Here is a 16233-nt window from a genome sequence, read left to right as displayed (position 1 = left end):
GAGCAACTATTCACTTTCCTGTTTGCACTCCACTGTGATGTGGTATGAAACTCAAGGGGGGCAGGTGCCCCCTCTACCCATCCTCAGTGGCACCCTGCACCCCACTCCCACACCAGCCAGGGGCTCCTCCAGCAGTCAGGCAGGCCAGACTGACACTCAGGATATTGCTAAGAGAAAAAACAACCCGAACTCTCCTGCCTTAATGGGCCCCTGTATCCATCACAAAGAAGCAGAAAATGACAAACGCCAACGTTTATAAAATCCTTGGCATAGGAGATTCCCCATCTCTTGTTCTTCCCACTCACTTGGGTCCTGGGTGCAGCTCACTGGGATCCATGTACACACTCTCGGGACGGGGTCTGAAATAACACACACAGGTCTCAGTGCCCCAGCCCACACCAAGCAGGGGGAAGGGGGGTCCCATCCCACCTCTTTCTCTCCAACTTGCTGCACCCCATGGGGCACCATAACCCACTGCAGCAGGCACCAGACTCCTAGTTGCCATCCTGTTGTGCCATCCCATTCTCTCTCCTGCCAGCTGAAGGACCTCACACACGCAGACTGCCCGCTCAGCCAAGTTAGCAGGGATAAGAAGGGTGACACAGAGCCGCAGGAAACTCCTGTCTCCCACCTCCCTCCCTCAGGCTCTGGGGGGCAGCTCCCCTGAGCCTAGCTAGCTGGCCAAGAGGGGTCCCTCACAGCTTAGTACTTCAGCTGACTCATAAGGCAGAGGTCACACATTGGCCCTCCATATTCCCCCCACCCATCCTCCCTCAGACTTTTCCCCACTGCCCAGGGCTCATACAGCAGATATGCAAAAGAAACCTGAAGCCTAAGGAGAATTTAGGCTCTTTGGGACCAGGATCTGATCTGTAAAGCATAAGCACACAGGCGCCGCACTGAATACAAACACAAAAGCTTGGCCGAAGCAGTGTTGGTTGCTATACACACATGCCTGACACAAACCTAAGGAAATAATAGTTAAGCCACCTACTGGGACACGCCCTTGGCTCCTCCACCCACACGCACATGCTGTGTCCTTGTTCTTTACACAACATGAACAATGCGAGGAAATCACACGCAAACTGTTGGATTCTAAATAACTGTGTTTACTAACTATACACAAACTTCCAGGCCTTACACTGCGGCTCTGTCAGGTTCTGGGGACTTGTGCAATAGAAGACAGAGAGCTCCCAAATCATTAAAAGGAATCTACCCAATTCCTATACACTACAGCACACAACTTATCATTACTACAACAGCGGTACACCACAGACCATGCACTGCAACCTTAACTCTGCCCCACTTTCCCCGTTTTAAACACCTCCCCTATCCTAGCTAATTTTTCCTCAACATTAGCAGTTGTGGGTGTTTGTTGTAGTTGGTTGTGCTGGGAGGAGGCAGCTTGGTCATGGCTAGTGTGGAGAGGGGTGATGGAAGCCTGGGATCCCCGGGGGAGAGAGTTAAAGCTGTGGTACATGACCTCTGGTGCACAATAGTTGTGGTAATGGTCAGGTGTGGGTCTGTGCTGGCAGAAGTAGAGGGTATGTACTGTTAGATGGTTCAACTTTTAATTGCCTTGCATTTGTGGTTTTGGTTCAGGCATGTTGCATGGGCAGTTACACTTAACTCTTTCACAATAATGCTTTTGCGTATTAATTGCCTATGTTTTTAAATGCTTATTTGAGGCTGTGATTTGGGCATGAAGAGGATGGACCTATGACAGTAAAAATCCAGCAACTTTTGTCTTTCAGCAGCTGTACACAAGGGATCGTCTGCTATAGGATAAAATCCCACAGAAAACGTAGCACCCGATGGAGAAAGTTTGATATGCACCCAGCCCACTCCATACATCAGTCAGGCTTGTATGTGCTCCCAGCCCAATGCATCAGTCAGGTTTCTACGCATGGCCCATCGACTTTCAGTTAGAACGTGAATAGCAGCTAAAGAGTGTACTAAAATCAACAGTTTGAACCATCTCCCCACTGCAGAGAGACAGTTTTTAGAAAGATATCGGTCAGCAGTGGAAAGTAGGCCTGACAAGGGCAAATTGCACAGAGCCCAAATTTAAAGGCTTCCTACTATTCAAAATGTCTGAAGAGAAACCAAACAAAAACCACATAGAAAATTCAAAAGGCCCCAAAACTACCCCAGCTGCATCAATTTCTAGAGACAAACAGAAAAGGAGTACTTGTGGCACCTTAGAGACTAACCAATTTATTTGAGCATGAGCTTTCATGAGCTACAGCTCACTTCATCAGATGCATACCGTGGAAACTGCAGCAGACTTTATATACACACAGAGAATATGAAACAATACCTCCTCCCACCCCACTGTCCTGCTGGTAATAGCTTATCTAAAGTGATCATCAGGTGGGCCATTTCCAGCACAAATCCAGGTTTTCTCACCCTCCACCCCCCCACACAAATTCATTCTCCTGCTGGTGCTAGCCCATCCAAAGTGACAACTCTTTACATAATCAAGTCGGGCTATTTCTTTAGAGACAAACAGGCATTTCTGCTGGGGTCCCCAGGGGACAATTAAAGTTCCTCAATTCACTGGAGCAAGAGCAGGTGGCTCAGAGAGAGTGAGGAGTCCTTGGTGGAGAAGAGGAGCTGCAGTGTTCAGTGTCAGCAACACCAGCCCCAAACCCCTCTTTCCACCTGCCCAGAACCCCCGTATACCACAAAGCCAGCCAGGATGCTGCAGATTACAATGGACAAGGAGACAAGTATCAGCCCCAAACCTATTCCTTCTCCTCGATCCTGGGGTGAAGGGGGATTTGGTTCAGCAGCCTCATAGAGAGCCCCATAAGCAACGATGCAATGTATCCCAGCCTAGCCCCAAGCCCACAGCCCTGTCCCAACTAGAGCAGCAGTCCATCCTCTGTGACCTGCGATAACTGAGCTGACTGAACGCTCTCCCAGTGTGGATGAGTACACTCAGCTGAAACACCACAGGTCACTATGCTGCAGCGACTCTGTTCAGGGGAAAGACTACAAGTAAATTATGCTGCTAAGCAACAACTAAGGGGACGCTCTCTAATGTAGCTGCTTTAAGACGACGGTGTCTTAACACCGGCGCTTACACTGGGGTAATTTATGTCGCTGAGGAGCATGGTTTGTTGCCCACCTTGAGTGACATAAGTTACGATGACATAAGCCGTAGTGTAGACATAGCCTAAAGGGGAAGTAAGAAACACCTGAAAGGTGTGAACCCTGGAGGTGGTGATGGGGAAGTAGTTGGGGGCACAAGAGGGGTTAATTGGAAGGAATGCGCTAGAACTAAGCAAGAAAATGTAAACTTGGGAAGAACTTCCTGAGCGGGAGGACAGGGAATAACCTCTCCACAGAAACTCCATTGCTTGGGGCTTGAAACAATGCACTAGAAAGTGTGCTGCAGGGAATAATCCCAGCCTGGCCGCCAAGAGAGGGACAAGATTGTGACCCAGATCTTTCCTCTCTGCCTATCTGGAGGTATTTATTATACACTGAACACCACAGGTGCTTGGCGCTGACCTGAGATTGCAAGCTAAAGATCTCTACCACCTGCAGTCTGATTGTATGAAGTCAGTCCCTTTCTATCAGCCTGTGCCAGCTTGGACTCTGCAGCCAGGGCCTGAAATCACAGTTCCTAGGAAGAGAGAGGATTCTCCTTCCCCTGCTCCAGCCATACTTACTGCCATTAACACTGTCTGTTTGTGACTTACGTGACAGCAGGGGGGTTGTTAGCTTCCTTGCTGGGTAGCCTTAAAAACAAAATATACTCGTTATCAAAGAGGGGCTGCGTGGGGGGTGATGCTAATTCCCAGAAATACACACTGTCGAGCTGCTATGACAGAAGAACTTTACCTGGGGAAGACTAGGTCCCTGGTCCCTTTCCTTTCAGCCAGGCCCAGTACTGGAATGGTTAATAGGAACCCAGTGGACTTACCCTATCAAAGGTCTTCAAGGTGCTGGCACGCCCAGGGCTCGGCGTCCAGCACCGTCCGGTGCGTGGAGGTAGGGCCCATGGCGTTACCAGCTCCATCCTAGTGTCGATGATGTGGGACTACTGCATCAGTCACTCACCTTTGCCCCCTAGCCGGGCGTAGGACGAAGGCTGCTGCCAGGAGCAGGATGGAGAGGGCGCACACATTGAGAAAGGCCAGCGTGGCAACAATCGCTGTAGGGGCTGCCTGGATTGGCCTGCTTGGGCATTCACACTTCTCCGAGACTGCACAGACACAAGGGGTGCCCAGGTAAGGACACAGATGCAGGCTCCGCAGCCTGCTTAGCTGGACTTCTCACGAGCAACCCCCCACCCCAGGTGGTACTTCTCATGGATAGGGCCCTGCCCAATACACGGCCATGACAAACGTGTCGTAGACCATGAAATCTGGTTTTTTGTGTGTTTTTACCCTAAACTATACAGATTTCACAGGGGAGACCAGCATTTCTCAGATTGGGGTCCTGACCCAAAAGGGAGTTGCAGGGGGGTCACAAGGTTATTGCAGGGGTGCCATGGTATTGCCACCCTTACTTCTGCGCTGCCTTCAGAGCTGGGTGGCCGGAGAGCGGCAGCTGCTGACTGAGGGCCCAGCTCCGCTGTCAGCAGGGCAGAAGGAAGGGTGGCAACACCAGATCCTGCCATCCTGACTTCTGCGCTGCTGCTGGCAGGGCTCTGCCTTCGGCGCTGGGCTCCAGGCCAGCAGCCACCGCTCTCCAGCTGCCCAGCGCTGAAGGCAGCTTTGCTGCCAGCAGCGGCACAAAAGGAAGGGCAGCAGCACCGTGACTGCCCCTACAATAATCTTGCTAACCCCCCCCCCCCCATCTCCTTTTTGGGTCAGGACCCTACCAGGACAACACTGTGAAATTTCAGGGTTAAATAGCTGAAACCGTGAAATTTATGATTTTAAAAATCCATGACCGTGAAATTGACCAAAATGGACCCTGAATTTGGTAGGGCTCTAATCATGGAACCTCACAATACCACCTACCCCACAATCTATGCCCAGCAGGGCACGGTAACCCCTCCCCCGCGACCCCCGCCGGACCCAGCCCCCCAGCCCGGCACAATAACCCCTCCCCCGCGACCCCCGCCGGACCCAGCCCCCCAGCACGGCACGGTAACCCCTCCCCCGCGACCCCCGCCGGACCCAGCCCCCCAGCCCGGCACAATAACCCCTCCCCCGCGACCCCCGCCGGACCCAGCCCCCCAGCACGGCACGGTAACCCCTCCCCCGCGACCCCCGCCGGACCCAGCCCCCCAGCACGGCACAATAACCCCTCCCCCGCGACCCCCGCCGGACCCAGCCCCCCAGCACGGCACGGTAACCCCTCCCCCGCGACCCCCGCCGGACCCAGCCCCCCAGCACGGCACAATAACCCCTCCCCCGCCAGACCCAGCCCCCCAGCACGGCACAATAACCCCTCCCCCGCCGGACCCAGCCCCCCAGCACGGCACAATAACCCCTCCCCCGCGACCCCCGCCGTACCCAGCCCCCCAGCACGGCACGGTAACCCCTCCCCCGCGACCCCCGCCATACCCAGCCCAGCATGGCATGAGAACCCCTCCCAACCGCCAACACCTTACCCAGCTCTACACCTCACAAGAACCGCTCCTCCTCACACAATATACAGCCCAGCACTTCACGGTAATCCCCATTCCCACTCACTGTGCGGTACCCAACCTTTACTTCACCACCACTACCCCCGCCTCCCACTCCGTACCCAGCCTGGCACCTCAAAAAACCCCTTTCCTCTCCTCCCCACTATACTCAGCCTGGTCCTCACAGACCTCTGCACCCCCAACACTGTGCCCAGCCCGACATCTCATAAGCACCCCCACCCCAATACCTTAGCCCAGTGGTGCTCATCTAAGGGTACACATTCCCCCCCGGGGGTACGTAGAGGACTTCCAGGGGGTACATCGACATCTAGAGCTTTGCCTAGTTTTACAACAGGCTACATAACAGCACTAGTGAAGTCAGTACAAACTAAAATTTCATACAGACAATGACTTGGTTATACTGCTCTATGTACTACACACTGAAAGGTAAGTACAATGTTTATATTACAGTGGATTTATTTTATAATTCTATGGAAAATGAGAAAGTCAGCAATTGTGCAGTAACGGTGGGGCTGTGACGCTTCTGTATTTTTATGTCTGATTTTGTAGGCAAGTAGATTTTAAGTGAGGTGAAACTTGGGGGACACAAGACAAATCAGACTCCTGAAAGGGGCACAGTTGTCTGGGAAGCTTGAGAGAAACTGTCTTGCACTGTGTCCAGCCTGCAGTTCACACTACTACCCCCGCATCTCACAACACCCCTTCTACCCCCTACACTGTGCCCAGCCCCACACCTCACAATAACACTCCCCCCCCCCGACACACGCACACACCCTGTTCTCAGCCTGGCGTCTCACTTTAACCTGGGCCCTACTCTGCCTTTCTCACAATAGTCAGCACACAATGTGACATTGCAGCAGCTCAAAAACCGCAGACTCACGTCTACACAGAAGCATCCACAATAACTCCCCCTCCCACCCATACACACATAGTTACCAAATGCAGCACTGTAATAATCAGTACAAACAGTGACATTACAGCATCTCACACTAAACAACATGGTCACCGACACGGCTGAATTTCACAATAAGCCCCTAAACACCCACAATGCAACATCCGCAACACAAAACACACACACAATAGAGCATCTCATAGTAACTGGCACTGCAATGTCTCACAATGATACAAACACATACACTGACAAAGTAACATCTCAGAATAAGCCCTCCCCCACACAGCCCCAACACTGCAGCATGTCACAATAACCCCCTCCACACATACATACACCTGAGGCTGCAGCGTGTCACAATAACCCCCTCCCCTGCCACACCCTGACACTGCAGCATGTCACAATAAATGCTTACTTGTAACTGGTACTCAGGTGTCCTCTGTACAGAGCCGGCTGAGGGGCCGCTGGGGAGTTTGTTGGACCGTTAATGTTGATTTTCAATAAGTCTTTGAAGATTGAGGAAGCTCCGGAAGGCTGGAAGAAAGCAAAAAAGGGTAAACAGGATGACCCAGGTAATTACTGACCTGTCAGTCTGACATCAATCCCCCTACTCCCAGGCAAGACAATGGAGCAATGGATACATGACTTGTGACAAAGTGAGAATGTTTTGTGTGCCTTTGTTTCCCCTATACATTGCACGGCTGTCTCGCGGGGAGAGGGGAGGATTAAGTTTGTTCTCATGGCAGGTTAAGAGACATGGGTGTGTGCATCACCTCCCTGTCTGGGTAGCATGAAGAGTCGTTAAGAACAACTAGAGGGCAGGGAAAGTGAGACAATGCAAGCTCTGAGAACGCATGGGATTCCCCAGGGGAGCAAGTGACCCCATAGGTCTGAGTTTAACTTTTCCCTGGGGGTGCTACACTCCCGACCCTTTCTGAGGCCCTGCCCCCACTCCAGCCCTCCCTTACACCTCACCCTCGCTCCACCTCTTCCTGGCCCCACTCTGCCCCCTACCCCGAGGCCCTTCCCTGCCTCTTCTCACCCCCACTCTGTCCCCTCCTTCAAGGCCCCACCCTCACTCTCCCTCTTCCCACCCCCACTCCATTCCCTCCCCAAGGCCCCCACCCGCCGCTGTCCCCAAAATCTCTCCCCGTGCTGCCAAATGGCTGTTTGGCAGTGCCCTAATTAGCTCATCGGGGCACCACCAAATACACTGGACTCTTGCTAGAACGCACGAATTCGCATATAACACGCTCGCGGCCATAGATCCCAAATTTAGTTACTTTAATTGGAATTCATTTTAACACGGTCCCCGCATTAACGCAGTACCATGCATGGATCCCAAATCCCACATTCTAGTGAGGTTCCGGTGTAGTTGATCTCCCTTGGGGTGTAGTGGTTAAAATTCAGCAGTCTCACTGCTAAGGCCTGGGTTTGATTCCTGGTCAGTAAAACAAACTTTTTCTAGGGAGGTGGTGGAATCTCCTTCCTTAGAGGTTTTTAAGGTCCAGCTTGACAAAGCCCTAGCTGGGATGATTTAGTTGGGGATTAGGTCCTGCTTTGAGCAGGGGGTTGGACTAGATGACCTCCTGAGGTCCCTTCCAACCCTGATATTCTATGATTCGATAAGTGACCCCAGCTCAAGAACAAAGAACTGAGAAGGGTGAGGTGGAGGATAAGAGCTGGCTTCTGGAAGAGGCTGGAGACTCTCTTACCTGGGAACTGACTAAAGAAGGAAGTCAGAGAGGGACACAGAGCCTGAAAATGGTGTTCGCTGGAGTTTGGCGGGTGAATTGCTCTGGGTTGACCAGAATGGAGAAAGCTTTAACCTTTATTTCTGTATTCTAAGGACGTCTAACTCTCTGTTCCACTTGACTGATAAATCCTACTCTGTTTTGAAAGTGTTGAGCAATGCGGTGGAGTATGGAGGGGGTCAAGTGCCCCCCCCAGATTGGCCTGCTGGGGGTGAGGAGGGCGAGGGACTCTCCCTTCTATTCCTGTGTACTCCCCCCCATCTTTGGCTGCCCCCCTGCCAGCTGGATGGGGAGTGGGACAGAGCTGTATCTGCCTGAAAGAGCCTGGCTGGGAGGCAGCCTGGGCTCAGCTGTGGGGGGAGAGAGTGGTACTTCGGCTCACTCATCCCCTCTCCCTGCAGCAGGGTCCAGATCGGGACAGGGGTGAGCAAGCCAGAGTCCCCTCTGCTCCCCCCCCCCCCATCATGTTTCTGGCTCGCTCTCTTTTTCCCTGTCCCCAGCAGCTGGGGTGGCAGCAGACTGCCACCCACCTGGGCCCTGCTGCAGGGACACACACATCGCCTCTGTGACTGACCGAGGCAGGGAGCAAATTCCAGAGCACGGGAGCCCTCACAGCTGCCCCATCAAATGGATCCTCTCACAAAAGAGAGGGGCCTGCAGCTGTGGCCGTCTGGCCCAGAGAGAGAGACAGTTCCTCAGAAAGGCCATGGCAGACAGATTGGGGCTTTATAGGTCACAACCAACACCTTGAACTTCACCTGGAGTGAAAGCCACTGGAGATCCCAGAGCACTGGTGTCACACAGTCCCAGCGAGATGCCCCTCTTCGGACACAGCCACTGCATTCTGCTCCAGTTCCCGTTTTTGCACAGCTGTAAGGTGTAGGGAGGAGGGGACAAACCACACTTTGGACTTGTATCAGATGGTGATTACAGTTATTCACAGAAAAATAATAACTACACCTTGACCTTGTTTGACCTGAGCTTCAGGTAAGTAACTGCAGGGACAGCCCACACAGAGAGATGGTGCTTGGGTCCTGGGCTGGGTGTGGAGAAGCCATGGTGGGAACGTAATAAAGGAGGGCACAGTAGCATCTCCTATTGCTGCAATATGGCCCAAACCTGCACTCCTTGCTCAGGCCAAGCTCCAATGGAAGGCAGTGGGACTGCAGGCCATTTGGGAGTGGAAGACTGGCTACAGAAATGCTAGTGAATAAAACACAACTGACGTAGTTGGCACCAGAGACTTGGTGGGATAATACACGATTGGAATATTGGTACAGAAGGGTACAGCTTGCTCAGGAAGGACAGGCAGGGGAAAAAGGAAGGCGTTGTCTTGTATATCAAACATGTACATACTTGCACTGAGGTTGAGATGGAAATAGACTTGTTGAAAGTCTCTGAGTAAGGAGAAAAGGGGTAAAAAACAAGGGTGATGCCATCGTAGGGTCTCCTCTAGATCACCAGCCAGGAAGAGGAGGTGGACGAGGTTTTTTTTTAAACTAACAAAATCATCCAAAGCCCAGGACTCGGTGGCGATGAGGGACATGAGTTACCCAGGCAGCTGGTGGGAAAACAAACACAGCAGGGCACAGATTATCCAACAACATGTTCTTGGAATGTGCTAGAGACCATTTTTTTATTTCAGAAGGTGGAGAAAGCAACTAGGGGAGAAGAAAAACCACAGGCACAGTTTGGTGACAAAGTCACTCGGCCAAGTTTATTGCCCTCAAGGCACAGTCCCAGTGCCCGGACTCCATGGTTCCAGGACCACTAACACAAGTGCCCAGTAGCAAGGAGTGGCTCAGTCAGTAGCGAGTATCTCTGCTGTCCCATAGGATACACAAAGGGTTCAGGCGAGGTACCTCACACTTATAGACTGAGACAAACAACTGTGATAAGCAATTTACACACCACCTTATGGGTTTCATGACATCTGGTTGTTACCTCCCCTTGTTCCTGATATCTCGGACAAAATATCCCTATTCATCATTTTGTCAAACCATCTTATCTTGGTACTAGATTGGGATGTATCCGTACTAGCTGGAATATATTTATGTAAATATCTACTGCCTGGAACACTAGCAACAACTTTGCCAAGCTGACGTACTAGATGCTGATCTGCTTTAATACATGGCCTGACTTTGGTTCACAGCCTCTGGTTCAGGCCTCAGATCATGCACCAGGCCCAGTGCTCCAGGCTCTCTCTCTACTACACTGAGCTTGGTAGTTTGCTATTCATAGCAGAAGTGGCACTGACAGATCAGGTTTCCTCCCCAAGAGATCGGATTTCTGTGGGTACTTATCTTTTGCAGTGCTCTTTGTGCAGCCTCCTTGGGAACTGCAGAGACCACTAATAATCCTGGTGTTGGGTGCAAAATTGCTCAAAATCCTTGTGCTACTTGGTACTTTTTTGGCTTTTTAGCAGTTGGGACTAACGTTGCTGGTGTCTCCCACAGAGTTTTAGATGGTTCATTGGCAATGCTATTCTGGCAGTTGAGGAAGAATGTAATATGTCAAAGATTGTGAGCTTGGTCTTGTTACTGAGGTCTCTATTTTGAGGATCTCAGCTACACAAGACAGCAGCTCTTAGAAGGCTCTATAATGATTCGGAGCTGAGGAGACCGCCTCGTTAGAAGACAATGATGGATTTTTGGGAGATGGAGGCTCAAGACATGCCTCTTCTTTGTCTGCAGATTGTCTTTGCAAGACCCCCACAGCAAACATGGAAGAGCAAAGGATGCAGTAGGAGAGTGCAACTGGCTGCATTTTTGTGACTGATTGGAAGGAATTCAGCTCATGGAAGGAAGTCCCCAATATATCCAACAGGGACAAGGCTGGTTATGATAAGGCTGAGCCACTGAGGTGGATAAGCTGGGGCTCTGAAGTGAGCGTCCCTGGTTTGGAGAGGGCTCCCCGATCTGTGTGAATGGAGAGAACAACGTTCTCTACCAGAAATTAGAGAGGGGTGATGGAGAAGAGCGGTGGTGCTGAACTTCGAGGCAAACGTCTAAGATGTGTACCGATGCGGAGTGTGACACTACTGATGCATAAGGCAGTGCCAGAGACATAGTGACATTCCATCGGCCAGTGCTGATGCCAGTACCAGTGACAATGTCAATGAGGGCAACTGCCCCATGTCAGGTGTAGGCACTGAGGGTGTCTTATATTTCTTCAGTATGGAGCTGGAAATTGAGCTGGAATCACTTGACCCTGCCCTATAAGCAAGCTTAGTTCCTGGGAAGAGAAGAAGGGCTGAAGCTTCTCCTTGTGGAAAAAGGGAGATCAGTATCAGAAATCATGTCTGCCCCGTGATCAGATCTCCCTGGCCTTGGTGAGGAGGTGGCACTGGCCTTCGGTGCCACACTGGTAGCAGGTACCAAGGTGGTCTTTGGTCTTGGATCCTTGTCTGATGACACTGAGGATTTTTAGATGGTCCAACTTTAAGTCCAAGTCAGCCAGTGTCCCTAATGACCAGTTCCATCTGGTTGGTCATTGCCTGTTCTTTGGGGTCTACAGTTACTTTCTCAAGCAACCAAAATACAGCTTCAGATGAGTATCCCTGGATTATCTTGCCTTGTTAGAAAAGAACTGCAAAACAAGCTGCACAATACCAAATGGCTCTCGCCAAGACAAAAGACAGCAGCTCTGGCTGTGAGTGGAATGAGTTTGGGGCAAGGACGACAGGGTGTGAAGCCCCCAAGGACACTGAATTTACCATTTTAGGTTAAGATCATGATACAAAGAACCTAGGAGAAATTTAATCAATTATTTTTTCAAAAATTAAAATTAACAGGGAATTTTTCTGGGATTTAAATTTAGCTAAGGGACTAGAGGAAACTGCAAGAAAATTCCACCAAAGGGTAGCGGGAGGACACTGCTCATTCCATCTTGCCGCCACAGGTGGTAAGAGGAAACGGAGGGATGACTGTGGCTGCCTAGCCCTCTGTGTCTTGGTGGGGAGCAGGCCCACGGGGGATGTTCACAATGCAGCCCAATTGAGACGGCTGTTTCTAGATTCCGATCTCGTTTGCTCACGCGCCCCTGGAGTGGGTTTCATACACAATGGACACACATTAGAAGAACAGCAGAATTCCATGAAGCTGTTTGTTTGAACAGTTCTGGATTTGATTCTCCCCATGATCAGCCTACACCACTAAGTGACTCCCAACACCTGTACCGTAGGGTCGCATTTGACCAATTATTGCCTGCTCCCTTGCTACCCAGTGCCACAGGCCAACGGCAGCTGCAGGTTGAAATGGCTGCCCCACCCACCCCCCATTTGAATGGTCAGCCCCCATCTCCCTGGGGGAGTTCTGCAGAGTGGTGAGCCTGCATGAAAGCTTTTCCTCTGCCTATGCCAAGACAAATATGGCAAAAAGAATCCTCTCCTCCCTATGTGCCTTAAGTGTGGCCTCACTCACCACAGCCAGCTGTAGAAGGCTGCTCCAGCCGCATTACAGGACCCAGACGGCTCTTACAGCCAAGAGCCCCAGCTTCCCCGGCATGGGCTGTGAGCAGCATAGGCTGCGTGGAGGCCCGGGTGAAAGTGGAGAGCATCTTTCCCTGCAAACACTGGAATTCAGGTCATACCAGCTCCTCCAGCCCAGGGAGAGGGGATGCCAGAGGGCTCTGCCGGGGGGCCAGAAGGGAAGAAAGGAGTCAATGCATTGTAAGAGAAACACGGCTAGCATTTTTATTAACCAGGGAAATGGGCCCTAGACACCAACACACAGGACAAAATGGGCTTGCTGGCACCAGCTCCTCTGCTTGGCCCAGCTCAAAGGAGCTCTCCAGGTGCACTGTGCTTCAATCCAGAGTACTACTGAGCTGCTATCACCACGCAAAGGGCAGCCAATGGGGAAAAAGCATCCCAGAAACCACAGCAACCCAGCAGAGGGGCAGAACCTGTGCTTAACAGGGGCACCTGGATGTCACCTGAAGCAAGTATAACGGAGGTACTGAAGGCAGGCAAAACGGCTGCAAGGGAGCACAGTGCCCAGGGATTGGTGGGGAGGCTCGCATTCTAGCTGCAGTTCTTAGGCAGGCGATAGACACCGCCAGAGTAGATCAGTTGCTGGTCCCGGACTTTCTTCTGGAGGAAGCCTTGCAGCTCCTGGATGTCAATCTCTGTCACCACAGGACCCGTCATCACAAACATCTTCAGCATGCTGTGAATCCGCTCCAAGGACAAGCTCTCCAGGTTGGTCAGCATCGCCTGAATATACGTCCAGAAAAGCTGCAGGGGGACACAAAGGTAGGGGTAAATCCCAACCACACCCCCAACCTTGGCATCCCACATGCTTCACTACAAATCAGGGAACAGAGACTGGGAGCATACGTACACCTCGAAACAGCATGAAAGGGATCTGCAGGGCTGACAGTGTACGTGTTGCACTCTGCTGCTTTCGGAGCCATACAGACCCGCCCTTTGCATGGTCAATGCCTAACAGTAGAGCTAGGCGTTTTAGGACACAATGCTGAAGAACAAGCTCTGGCCAACAGTGCGCTAACAACTCTCCGTGGCCAAGTGCAGGCTGAATCCCTCCATGTTCCATGGCAGCTCTCTTTATCCTTTCCCAGGGCCCACAGAATCCCTAATGACTGACCCTAACCTTTCTGGCTGCTAGACTTCACACCCCTTCTGAGGAACCCAGGAAGAATGGTGGAGCCCAGGGCATGGCCCAAGGCTCCTCTGGCTGGACAGTGGCCATTCCAAGCCAGAGGAGATGGCTTATCACTACTTTTAGGAATTCTTGGGGCCCTCTGAAAGCAGCTGGTTCTGGGGCAAAGTCCCTCCAGAGACTGGAGACACGGTGTATGGCTGGCTCCTAGCCTGTGCCTCGCAGCCCAGCCTTGAGGTGGGAGCATTAGCCCCATTCACCCTAGACTGGTCATGCTGCTAACTGGAGGCGACTGGAACAGAGCAACAAACCACCACACAAAGGAATGGCGAGGGTCTTCCCACCCTGGAAACACCCAAGGTGCTCAGGAAAGTACCTGCAACTCCTCCTCTTTCTGGTCAGCCTGTGATGCCATGGCAGAGTCACCTTCTTCATCACTGTCTATCAGAACCACCTTCTCCACCTGATCCTTCTGCTCCTCCTCAATCACTGTGAATGTGCCCTGGGGATCCTCCCGTAGGACGCCCTGCTGCAGCCACAGGGTCATCTTACGCCTCAGCGATGTCACGGGAACCTTCAGCAGTTCACTCAGCTCCGCCAGCGTCCACGTACCTGAGGGAGACCACAGGCACCACGAGGAAGAGCAGAGTCACTTCCTGGTATGGGAATTGGACTCAGGACAGGAATGCCCAGCCCAGCATCAAGATAACACCGCCACCACACAGGCCTGAGCCTGCATACCATCAGCACAGGCAATGCCAGAGCAGATCACACTAGCACTCCCTCTAGCCCAGTGTCCTGTCCCCAGCAGCAACTTCCTGTCGAGCGAGCCTGCACAGGAAGGGCAAGAATCGCCATGGTGGGCTATTCTGGGATCATGTGTATCCCAAACCCTGTATGTGAAGGGCAGGCTTAGATGCCTACGCAGGATTCTAGCCCTTCTAATGTAACAGTGGATGTTTGTGTTATTCACATCAATGGCCAGGCCTTTTCTGAAGCCTGTTAAGCACTTGGCTTCTCTAACCTCATTACAATGAGTTCTTCAGGCTAACTATGTTGTGTGAAAGAAAGATTTCCTTTTGCCAGTGCCAGCTCTGCTGCCCTGCAGTGTCACTGAATACACAAATCAGGTTCACTCCTTTATCACGTCCCCTCTCATCTCAACAGTCGTCCCACCCCAGCCCCCAACCTAGGAAGTCACTGAACAGGCTACTCAGAGGGAACTGCTGCAATCTCTCTGCACTTGGGATGGCACTGGACTGGCACCACCAGAGGGAGGGAGCTGTGGGGCAGGGTGTGAGAGCAGGGAGGGAGCAGGCAGATGTGGCGGGAACTGAGGGAGGAGCTGCAAGTGGGCAGAGTAGTCAGGGGGGTAACTGCGCAATGTGTTCCTGAAAGCAGGCTGTGCGCTGAGCTGCTGTGCAGGGGAATGGCCTCTCTCAGAGAAGCACTAAGAGTAGCAGCCCACAGCCAGATTCAGTGGGCTCTGGATCTGCTACCCTAAGTCTCCAAGTGTTAGGTCTGTGTGAGCAGAAGGGGCCTGTCCTGCCCAGCAGAGGGCAGTGGTGAACACAACTACAAAAGCAGTTTCTCCTCCCTTGGTGTTCACACCTCAACTGTTAGAAGAGGGCCTCAGCCTCCCTGATTGAACTAACCTCGTTATCCCTAGCATGATTCTTGCTTGCATATTTATACCTGCCTCTGGAAATTTCCACTACATGCATCCGACGAAGTGGGTATTCACCCATGAAAGCTTATGCTCCAGTACGTCTGTCTATAAGGTGCCACAGGACTCTTTGCCGCTTTTACAGATCCAGACTAACACGGCTCCCCCCCCGATACTTGACGCCAGGGAGTGTGGCTGGGCCCACCTGGCCTCACTCACTCTTGCTCTGGAAGTGCAGGATGATGGCTGCATGCACAGGAGACACGGAGAGGGAGATGGTGCGATCTGCCAGCTCCACATCCAGGTTCACCAGGCCCAGGTGATGCTTCCAATTGAGAGTCCTCATGGCCTGGAAGCAGAAGAAGCAGCTGCTCACACTTCACATGCACGACAGGTCACTCACTGACTGTTATCACACTGACTGCCACTCATGAATAGAACAGCCACTCCCTGCAGCCTGCACCGTGCTCACCCCCACACAGCCACTGCTCTCCCACAAGACAGAGGCACAGCCCTCCCCCCCCACCTGACAGTTCCTCAGCCCTCCGGGCCCAACCTCTTCCACCCCTCCCCGCCCCATACAGGCCATTGCCCAGTCCCTCCCTTTCCGACACTGGCCCTGCATCACCTCTTCCCAATCTGCCCTGCTGCAGCACAGCCTGAAGAAGGCCTGAGGGCAGATGGACTCGTTT

The 16233-nt window shown here is 52.3% G+C and overlaps 2 protein-coding genes across 4 annotated transcripts in view; both read right to left on the bottom strand.

The window, feature by feature from the left end:
• TOR4A (torsin family 4 member A) overlaps positions 1 to 12806 on the bottom strand; it is a 96524-nt gene extending 83718 nt beyond the window's left edge. The window contains exons 1-4 of the mRNA XM_048822431.2: positions 9013 to 12806; positions 6916 to 7034; positions 4072 to 4216; positions 306 to 359 (exon numbers count right to left, since the gene is read on the bottom strand). The gene's annotated coding sequence lies outside the window, so the exon portion shown is untranslated. The remainder of the gene's footprint in view (positions 1 to 305; positions 360 to 4071; positions 4217 to 6915; positions 7035 to 9012) is intronic.
• A 115-nt stretch (positions 12807 to 12921) lies between these two features.
• LOC125623313 (anaphase-promoting complex subunit 2) overlaps positions 12922 to 16233 on the bottom strand; it is a 66694-nt gene continuing 63382 nt past the window's right edge. For 2 of the 3 annotated variants that reach the window (XM_075120577.1, XM_048822427.2), the window contains exons 11-13: positions 15761 to 15890; positions 14252 to 14487; positions 12922 to 13490 (exon numbers count right to left, since the gene is read on the bottom strand). In XM_075120577.1, the coding sequence (XP_074976678.1) occupies positions 13278 to 13490; positions 14252 to 14487; positions 15761 to 15890 (579 nt within the window). In that variant the 3' untranslated portion in view covers positions 12922 to 13277. Of the gene's footprint in view, positions 13491 to 14251; positions 14488 to 15746; positions 15891 to 16233 lie in introns of those variants that run through there. The other variant, XM_075120578.1, reaches the window with a different exon arrangement.

This window comes from Caretta caretta, chromosome 16 (genome assembly GCF_965140235.1).
Source record: "Caretta caretta isolate rCarCar2 chromosome 16, rCarCar1.hap1, whole genome shotgun sequence".
In the NCBI taxonomy this organism is placed as follows: domain Eukaryota; kingdom Metazoa; phylum Chordata; order Testudines; family Cheloniidae; genus Caretta; species Caretta caretta.
This window is presented reverse-complemented; position numbering and strand designations above follow the sequence as displayed.